Raw genomic sequence first — 10,550 nt, forward strand, 5'->3', positions numbered from 1 at the left:
CTCCAAACCTTGCAGCTTTTCAATAAAGCAGCAATAACTTGCAGATATGAATAAAAGATGGGAATTAAAAAAAAGAAAAAACTCTCAAACCACCTAAATGCAGAAGTTATTCCAGACATGTATGCTTTTAAAAGTTTTCCTTCTGAGCTCTTTTCCGGATAGCCAGGGCAGTTTCCAAGCGATATTCTGATCACTAAAACAAGCAGTGATGTAATTTCCACAGTGACCACAAACATACCAAGAATATTTGAGCTAAATTTATCCAGACCTCTTGCTTGAATCACTGCTTTGGTTTATAATTTTTCCATGATTTTCAGCTCTGCACAGCAAAGGCGCTGTGGACAGCCTGGGATCGAGTTTTCCCCAGTCATATCTGAAATGTGAACCTTTACACTTGCAAGCTGCATATTGACTATTAGGAATTAAATTAAGTTGCTCCTCCAACTCCCAGCTCCCTGCTCCTTTCATCAGCCCTGTGGTAGCCAACTGACCCCTTCCCATCRCCCTTGGGTGGCACTGCATCAACCTGCCTGTCAGCCCAGAGCAGCAGATAGAAACATCACGGGATTTCACTAACCCTTCAGACATGTATGGGGTGGCTAATTATCATCTTGAGAGGGCTTAGGTATTTGCAAGAACTGCAGTATAACCTCCAAAATATTACTAAATCAATCAGTCCTCCCTTTAAGATAGTGACACACAGACTCCAAGTATGGACACACTTTTGTTATGAAACTATGAGTACCCGATATAAATATCTACAAGCTGCTGCTGAGGTTATACATAATCACGCAAACCAGCAATTGCTGACCCATTAATGAACGCACAGACTGCTTCAGGAAAGGAACTAATATCAGCCTAATGCGATGTAAACCCAAGATGGAACCTATTAAGGGACAGGCTTCACCTATATAGCAGGCTGACAGATGGATGGCTTAAAAACGCACCCCACCCCTCATCTGCAATGCAAACACTTCCTCCGAGTTAGCTGCCTTCTGCAAAACAGAGCCCCAGCAGCCTCTATCGATTTGAGAAATGAAAAACAAGCAAACCGCAGACTTAATGTCCTAACGCTCCCCAAAGACCAGGTCCAAAGCCTGTCATAGCAGTGCAAAGGCTTTAACAGGTTTCAGATAAGGCCCCCTGAGGCCTTGGAGAGGATGAAAAATGAATTCATAGCCCATTTTATATTTGCATTAAAAAAAATCYGTAACATCACTGACAAAATGATAAATCAATTAGAGGCCTAGTAAAGGTTGCGTCCGTGTGAACACCATCAATTGCTTTTTCCCACTGAAGCTGAGGACACTGCTCTGGCTGTGACCAATGTCAGCCCTCACCGCTGAGAACAACTCCAAAATCAGAGCAGTAGAGTAGCCAAGAAGTCTTTGTACACAGTTCTAAGTGCAAAGGATCTTCTTTACTTCCCTTATCACCTTATCTTTGTTTTTTCTAGGCRTCTTGATAACAGCTGTCACAAGTTACATTTTACTGTAACACACAGTCAATAATTTTAACCTTTAGGGGGGAAAATAAAGCTGTATACTGGCAGAAAAATCCAAGTACAGCTAAGATACAGATCAATGATTTATTACTGGCTGTAAATCACACTATGTTTGAGGTTTGACTCCCTGCCCAATTAGCAGTCTCCTAGTAATGAACTGGGATTTGATTTCTTTCTGAGAGTTGCTGCACGCTCTCCTCACCACCTCCCCTTCTCCCATGGCCTCCAGGTCCTTCTTAGCTCCTGCACTCCCGGCTTTACGGCTAGGACCTAAGCGCATCTCCTTACTCCCTCGACTCCAGCAGGGCGCAGCACCCCCATGCCCTATCAATCATGCAGGCAAGCAAATTCAGCTTGTTTGCACRCCCCTTCCTGAATCACTTCCCACATGCACAAGAACCAGGTTCCAAAAGTAAATGGTTCTTTCGCATGCCTGAATTTTGAAACATAAGAAAYATCATCTAAGGGTATATATGTTCTGAAGAACAGTGCACAGCATCTGTACTCTGAAAATCACTTCAGARTGTCTAGGCACCTAATTTTACGTGCTGCACCATTCCTTGCCCTTTCTAAGAGATCTTGGCTCAGCTCAGTGAGATGGTGCAGCGTGCAGCTATGCCACGGAGTCTGCACCAGAGAATGGCCTCAACCACATGCATTTTCTGGTGCAGATTGGCCTTCTGCRCTAGCTTTTGGCCTCATGTGAGATTTCACCACTTCTGTATAAAGCRTGTATTTAAATAGGTTTAAAAATACAAACCTATTACTGCTTTGCTACTGTACTTCCTATTCCTGCCTAGCATTTCCTCCTTCTCTTTCTGAAGGGCATACAGACTAAGACTAATTCATATAAAATATCTCTTTTTCTTGCCATTTGTTTTTTTTGTTTGTTTGTTTGTTTGTTTGTTTTAGGAATAGTTTCAATTCGCTATTGGGACTCAAACTAACTCTCAGATTAACACACAGGAGGAAAAGCAGAAAACCTTCAAGGCTCATTTAGGCTGATTCTGCAGCACTTCAGGCAACCAACAGGCTTAGCAGGTCTCCAGCATCACACGTGCTCCAACTGCTTTCCAGATGTTCTCCTTTACTCTCCGCACAGCAATGCTGTCTTGGCAGACACAAGATTATACTACCGCCTCCGCTGTGCAGACAGGAAAAAAGCAGGACAGAGAGTGCAAGCATCTCTTTCTGTGTTACACAGTGCATCATGCCATGACTGGGAGTAAGTCTACGTGCTCCAAGATTCAGCTGCTGCCTATAACCTCACGCACACACTGATGTAAAGATTTTAAGGTTTACATGAGGCTCTCATGAGAAACCAAGCAGTTTGCAGCAGKGGTGATGCATACACTGATTTTCCCTTCCTGCTCTCTTTAGCAGAAAAAAAAAATTATAAGCAAAGATATTCACAGTAACAAAAGCAAGTTCCTGCCCTTCACATTTAAGGCAACAAAATCAATCACACAGACATAGGAAGAAATAACAGCACGGATCTAATCTAGAGGCCATCTACGGGCACATCCAGCAGCAGCAGGCTGTCTACTTCCACTCCCATAAAGGAGTCAGGTTCTTCCTGTAGACTTTTAAGTGGATTTCACACGTAGCCAGACTGACAGCCTGGACGTCTCGGTTCCCAGGTAAGCACAAAACAGAGAGCAAGGGCAGGAGCAGAGAAAGTTCGGGGCCCTCCCCTTAAAGCCCTGGGCCACGTTTGCAAATGCAGCACCTCCACACAAGTRGGGTGCGACGCTGGACGCTCCGAGCCCTGTGCCCCTGAAAGAGGCAGTTTCAAATGTGACCTTGCTTGCTATTAGCTAAGCAAAGCTGTCACCGCTTGATCACTTGTGAAACGTTCCATAAGAAACGGCACTGGCTCCCAAGCAGTGTCYGTGGTTAAAATGACCCTTTCACACCTGCAGGAAAAGGGGGATTACAGCATTGCTCACCCCGGCAACTCCACTGTGATTCACAGAATGGTGGTGCAGGCAGCAGCTTGTCCATCCCGAGCCCTGCCCCAGCCGATGCGCTCACAGAGTCACCACTGTCATAGGCTGCTTCTTTCACAGCAAAATAAAGTCCTGTAAGCTGCAGAGTCCCCATGGCACTTTTGAAGCTGCACTAGTCTGCTCCAAATGCCAGGTCAGGTCATTACACTGTGGCTACTCTTTTGCCCTCTAGTTTCAATATCTGCATCCTTTTCCACTCACGCTGTATATGTCTATCTCTGCTTCTCTGTACAGTTGGAAGTGGCTAGCTTACAGCAGACTTGCCTCAGAAGTTGTAAAGGTTMATTCAGGTAATATCTCTGAAGTTGCGATAAGATTTCAAAGAACCATTGCTGGCATCTTGTCCCGAATTAGGGAATACTATATACATTGCAATACAACACACCTTTTCAATACTCATTTCTAGACTTAGGAGGAGAGAAAGCATTTGAAAGAGAGACCGATTCCACCTCAGACACAAGCAATGGGCACGCGAACGTTCTTGGACTTTGAATACAATTCTTATTAAAAGAGAGATAAAGCTCCCTATTCTTGCATTTCAGGAGACAACGATGGCTCTTCTACATCTCTGCTGAACTGTCTCCTAGAAACTCATAGGAGAATTAATTCCTAGCTGTAAAATTTTCTAAGATTCAAAGAAACTAACCAACCACCAGAAAGGAGGCRTATCTCTATCAAGTTCTAGATGTTCACATGGTGATATCTTCAGCCTTCTATTTTATTTCCTACAAGAATCATATTGTGTCAACTCCATTATATTATGCAGAGCTCTTTAACCAGGTTTAAAATAACCCTGTTTCATGACAGACTGCAGCCTCCCCCGTATCCCTGCCTGCTTTGCACATGGAACGAGATTTCCTTCTGTTAATTAGTGTACTGGGAACAAACCTGGGTGCAGGGAAGCAGGGTTTGAGGAAGCAAGGGAGATGCCAACTACACTCGAAGCAGAGCCACAGGATGCTCTGCCAGCACCAGCGAGTCGAGCTGGCAGCATTGCAGCGGGCTCCAAGTGGCCCACCGCTGCACGGCAGCTTGCTCACGCCCAGGGCGCGTGGGCACCCTGCTGCAATGCAGCTGAGAGCCAGTGCAGATGAACAAAGCAGCAGAGGAGCGGCGAGCAGGCGCAGGAAGGTGAGCCCTTGCTGCCATACTTTACATTTGCTTGCTAGGGAGCTGTAAGCACGTTCTCCACATGGAAGATCTGGCCAAACATACAGCTGCCAGTAATAAAAAGACGGGAGATTTTAAGGCTATTGAAGGTGACCAAGGCACAGGTGTACATCCTTCCTGCACTGCACTGGCCAGTGAAAGGAAGCAGGAGGCTGCATCTAGACCATCAATAACGGCGTGTAAATAGGGTCAGATGTAGCAGCTGAATGACTCACTGCATTCCCGCAGCCAAGTTGTGCAACAGGATCCAAACACAGAGCAAGGACCAGCTAACTTTGGGAGTGGACTAACTAGCTAATGACAATTATTCCTGGCAGGAATCAAATAGTCTCAAAACCARAATGAGTTTAAATATGTACAGTATGCTTAAAAAGAGCAAATCCACTGGGGTAGCACTAGATCTTAAGTTCTCCTCGAACCACTTTGTCAGGCTTCCAGAACTGTTTATCATATAAAACTAACACATGCATGTAGGTATAGAAGCTTATACCAATAAGCTTTGTATGCCTCCAGTTAACCGGTGTAACTGAATATATATATGTAACAGAAAAACGTTAGAAAGTCCTCACAAGAAAAATCGAACTCATGATGTAGAAAATATGATTTCATACCTTTTTTCTTTCTTACCTCATTATTTATCTATGAACTATTTTATTTTCTGTATCTTTAAACATTGAGAAAAACTTGTCAAATCCCTATTACACTTAACATTTGCTAGTCATTAATGCAGATCAAAATTCTTCTCACAGTTTATAGCTCAGYATTCAAGTGGAGATAATTTCTTTCAGAAAAAAACTCAGAAGACAGAATTTAGCAATTTTAAAGATACTTAATAGCCAAATGCTCCTGCCTACTATAGAAAGATAAAATGCTAATTAAGAAAAGCARAAAACAAAAGATCAGTATCACAGAATAAGGAGAATACATACGGAGAAAGGAAAGAGTTCCCAGAGCTCCCTGTGACGCTGATGAGAAATGTCTTTGAGTAAGATGAGAAGGCCTCTGAATAAAATACCAGATTGTGCTTCATAGTTGCTGATAAAATCCAAAATAAGGCTGCAAAAACATTTATCTTGCACTGAAGCCTGCTTACTCACTACAGAGCGTCAAACACACCTTCATCCCACACATAAAACGCAGATRCTGCCTCCTGATGAACTGTGTGTTRCAAGGAGGGGGAATACTGTTATACAATAAGCAGRAGGCGATTTCTTGATGCAGAGACATAACTGGGTTTTGACTCAGAAAAATTCAGGAGTGCATAAGAGCTGAGGATTTCAGTGCTAACAACCATCCAAAAATAATTTGGCTGTTCAGAAAAAAAAAATATATATATATATATCAGCAGGAAACAACTTGAAGCATATATCCCTTTGAAAGAGGACTTTCTATCTACAGATTTGCAGTATTATATAAATGCAGACCTCCTAATCCATACTAACAATAAATCACTGCAAGGCATTCTATCAAAGCTGACAATAAAATTGGAGGAGGCTAGTATCTGTTCAGCCTGCGAAATTATGCTCTGATTTTAGCAGCTTTCGTACTCTGAATACASACTGTATCAGTGGCTGGGAACATATTTGCATTCACATGCTGAAAAAGTATGGATCTTGTCAAATATATTTAGGAACTGATGAGATGTGATGCATATCCTGACTAATTCTGTTGATTTTCAGAGAAAATTGTTTTTCAGAGGAGTGCTATTCTTACCTCTTGAATAGTCCAAAATCATCCTCCTTACAAGCAAAATTGCTTGTTACTTTTTATAGATTTTCAAAGATTAGAACTCAGATCRTTCAAAGACCTTTCACATATTCAAATTTCACTGACACACAGGAGAAGCTACCTAAAAAAACTCCCTTAAAAACTTCTGCTCCCAGTGTGAGCAGGAAARAAAAGAAATTGTTCCATTTACCATTTTGTTGATCCATGTTGCTCGCTCTGCACACAGCAGCTTCCTCTGTTCCCACACACCAGTACATTCTGGGTTGTAGTTGTGAAGGTTCAACAAGCAAACTTTCTGCAGCACTTCAACTTGAATAGTGTTGTCAAAACTGAATGACCTCTGTCAAGTAAGTGCAGAACAGGGCCACTGCTAGTAAACACCATCCCGAAGAATCATCATTTCCCTGTGTAAAAATAAACAACAAATCAATCTTTCTAGTACACAAATTGCAAGAGGCTTATTCCTCTGTACTTATGAGCACAGTTGTCTAGATATTACTTTGGAGAAATGTACGCATCATTTTATGAGAATATAAATAAAATTAGTTATATAATAGCTTTGTTAAGAGCATAACATGAATTAACATAGGAGTCTAACAACGTCTTCACTCTACGAAAGATAACGTTTCCAATTTTTCTCAGCCAAAGCTGCYGGTTTGAGGGAGTGGGCAGGGCTCCACAAGCTAATGTAAATTCAAAGCACTGAAACGACGCAATGCAGCTGGAAAAAATCCTAAAAGCAACCTCAAAATCTTTCCCATTCACAAAGCTGACTGTGACTCTTGTAAGACCCTACCGTGAAAAACTGAAAAACACTGATATGGTTACTGAGATAATCCCCTACAGAAAGAAAACAGAGCTAAGAGAACATGCAAGCTTCTTTCCCCTTTGCCCAGTCATTTCAGAGAACTCTAATACTATAAAAACAGCAGGCTGCTTCAAATATGGGCACGGAGGCAAATCAGAGCCCTCTTGAGTGCTCTTAAAGGTTGCCTACTCTTAAATGGCCTGGCATAAGAGGCAGCAGCAGACTGAAGAGCCCAATCTCCTGCGGCACTTCCAAGCTCTTACCACTTTTAAGCTGCACACCTGTAACTTTCTGTCTTTTAATGAGTCTTCCACAGAGATTAAGACTATGGGTTTATGAGTGAATTTGCAGTGTGTGCCCAGCTGGCATCACTGTTCCTTCATTTTCTGCTTTCAGTTTCAGTCTGTTAAGGCCTCTCAGACATGACACGATGCCCCTCACCTCTAGTCCTAGTTAGACCTTCCCGTGGCTGCTGCTGTGATGCTGCAGTTTTGACTGGAGTTAGTCTGGTTTTAATTCAGCCAAGCACACAGGCTCACGTTGGCTAACAAGACCCAAGTATATCGCTAACCCTGCCTGAACAGGGCTGGTCTCTTGGGTTGGGATCAAAGAGCAAGGAGTGTATAAAAATACACACACCCATCACCATTCTCCAGGCAGGCTCCTGCTCTCCCCTCATTAAAGAGGGATTTAACAAGGAGCTGACAATGTTACCAAATTCCCGAATGCTACATCAATAGTTTCTAGGTGAGCATCCGAGTTCTGGGTGCAGGTACAAAAAAATCAGTTCTGATGACCCTTGCACTGTGCTGGCCAACAGTGCTGTCCCAAAACCAAACTGCATACCTAGCACATGGCACAGCCCTGTCTCCTGCATGCCAGCGGTGGGGGAAAGCCATCAGCTGTGATTTGGTTCTTTGGTGCTTTTCAAAGGTGGGAAAAATGCTTTGGGTGCCGCAAAAAGCAACGCAGGCTGGGACACCTGGACCAGTCTCCATGCAAGCACTTTCACATGGACCTCCCAGGCAAACACCTCCTCCTTGGTGAGGCAGCATGCCAGCAGCAGGGCATCCCTCCCTCCTTCCCAGGGTGGGCTGTAACCCTTCCAAGCACAGCAGGGACTGCCACCGTGCCACTCACACCCTCCAAAAGTTGCCCTAGCCATTTACACAGACACTGCAAGGGACGAAATGTTCTCAGGGCTGAGCAGTTGTCACCTCTGCACCCTCACTATAAACGCACTAAGCAGCTACCGTAAAAATGAATACGTCCCCATGCAAAGACCAACAGACTAGCTCCTTTTGGCAGACATGGGGTTTTGTGTGGCATCCCCTCGTGGTACAGCTGGGGCATGCTGTGCACACTTGCAGCAGTTGAGGGAGAAATACTGGACTGGAGTCAGTATGTACCACAGAGGTTTGAAAATACTCCCAATTTCTGGATTTCTACCCAGCTTACTCCCCAGGCTGACACTCTGCCTGATACAGTGATTTTGATAATTAGTTCCCTTTCACTGCAACTAGCACACTAAATGCCTTAACCATAAATGTATTATTGCCACAATGCATCCCTATAAGGAGTACAGCCTAGGCATTTCTGTATTTCACTACCTTTGCGTAGACAAAGAAGAAATCCTTAAAATGCTTTTACCCAAAGTTTCCAACAACACAAGCTCAGCTGTAACACTTGCAGACACCATCTTCTAGTTTGATTTTGGGATAAAAGACTCCTGGAGAAAGAGTGCTACTTGGGATCCTACAGGTTGGGCAGAAGCTCATTTCGAAGGAGTGGGACCAAGAAGGAATACATCCCAATTCACGTATTCCCAGTTTCTCTCCTTAAACTCTACTATTGACAGCTTTTAGCTAATGTCTAGAGAAGTTCATTGTGGAGCACCTCCCAAAGCTCAGTTGAGGTTCCTGTTATTCCTCGGCTCGTCGCCCTCAACTGCAGGCCATCCAGGCGAGGAGCCTGGGCAGCTCAGGCCCCGGTGGGACACACAGTGCTGGGGGACACGCAGACCACCTGGGTGGCTCTGCAGGTACGGTCATCACGAAAGGAAACAGAAAAAGGAGAGCTGGACCCAAGCTGGCTCTTGGAGTGCCCCCAGCATGTGCTCCTCAGCACATCCAACCATGCCTGTACCATCTTGAGATCTTCCTCTTCGCTCCTCCAGCCAAGCCAGACTCGCTGCAGGTATATTCAGGCACCCGAACGTGCCCCAGCTTACCCGAGGTCACCTCCCAACTCAAGCGAGCTCTCCAGAAACAAGTTCTTTGCTCGAACCACCTACTCTTTCTCGAGAAGCCCACTTAGCATTAGGAGCCGCGTTAGGCGYGCAAGGAAGGTGGATGACGCCGTCGCAGGTGCCCGCGGCCCGGGGGCTCGATGACGGGCCCCCGAGGGAGGCACGGCGAAGCACGCCTGGGCGTCGCAGCTCCCCAACCGCGGAGCTGCGCCCGCCGCCTCGCCGGGGACCTCCCCGCCGAAGAGCTATGCAAATCTCCGGGCCCGTCCAGGAGATCGCGGCTTTGGGCAGCTCCGCGCGGAAAAGCTGCAGAGAGGCGGCAAACCACCGCTCCCGTCCCCGCGCGCGGCCGAGGCGCGGAGGGAGAGCAGAGCCCAGGCGCCCCGAGCTCCGCGCTCCCACCCGGCTTCCCCACGGCCCTTCGGACCATCCCGGCTCTTCCTTCCCCTCGGCTAAAGCCAGCGGGCCCAAGCCCCGCTCCGCTCTGCCTGGCTCTTGCTGCCAGGCAAAAATCATCCGCGGAGACAGGGAGGGAAGAGGGGGATGAGGAGAGGAGGAGGACGAGGAGGAGGAGGAAGAGGAGGAGGAAGGCCGCGGGGCCGGCAGCGCCGCGCGCGTTACAAACGGCCCCAACGGCCGCGTCCCCGCGTGGCGCCGCGCCGCCCTTACATAAATGTAAGATTTTGTTTTGTTTTGTTTTTCTTCCTTACGGCTCCCCTCGGGCATTTCCTTTGCCTCCGCCGGCTCCCGGGACGGGGCAGCGGTTCCCCCTCCCCCCCCCCGGCGGCAGCGGCAGCAGCCCCCTCAGCCGCCCTCAAAAAGTTCTAAACTTTCAGCTTTTTTCTTTTTTCCTGCTTTTAAACCCCTTTTTGTGCGCCCCATCCGTCCCCCCGCCAGCAGCCCGCCCGGCGCAGCCCGCGCCCCCCTCAGCGCAGCCCCGGCGCGGGGCAGGTGCCGGCCGCGCTACCTCCTGCCTGCGCCGCCGCCGCCTCCTCCTCCTCCTGCGGCGGCGCCGGCCGGCCGCCTCGCTCTGCGGCGCGGGAGGCGGAGGGAGGAAGGAAAAGGGAGCGGGGCTGAAGCGCG

The 10,550-nt window shown here is 46.7% G+C and overlaps 1 protein-coding gene across 2 annotated transcripts in view; it reads right to left on the reverse strand.

The window, feature by feature from the left end:
- LRRK1 (leucine rich repeat kinase 1) overlaps window positions 1-10,457 on the reverse strand; it is a 79,859-nt gene extending 69,402 nt beyond the window's left edge. For both annotated transcript variants that reach the window (XM_085308594.1, XM_085308593.1), the window contains exons 1-2: window positions 10,435-10,457; window positions 6,602-6,815 (exon numbers count right to left, since the gene is read on the reverse strand). In XM_085308594.1, the coding sequence (XP_085164720.1) occupies window positions 6,602-6,668 (67 nt within the window). In that variant the 5' untranslated portion in view covers window positions 6,669-6,815; window positions 10,435-10,457. The remainder of the gene's footprint in view (window positions 1-6,601; window positions 6,816-10,434) is intronic.
- Window positions 10,458-10,550: the final 93 nt, after the last annotated feature.

This window comes from Rhea americana, unplaced genomic scaffold (assembly GCF_003343005.1).
Source record: "Rhea americana isolate MKP2758 unplaced genomic scaffold, rheAme1 scaffold_28, whole genome shotgun sequence".
Taxonomy (NCBI): domain Eukaryota; kingdom Metazoa; phylum Chordata; class Aves; order Rheiformes; family Rheidae; genus Rhea; species Rhea americana.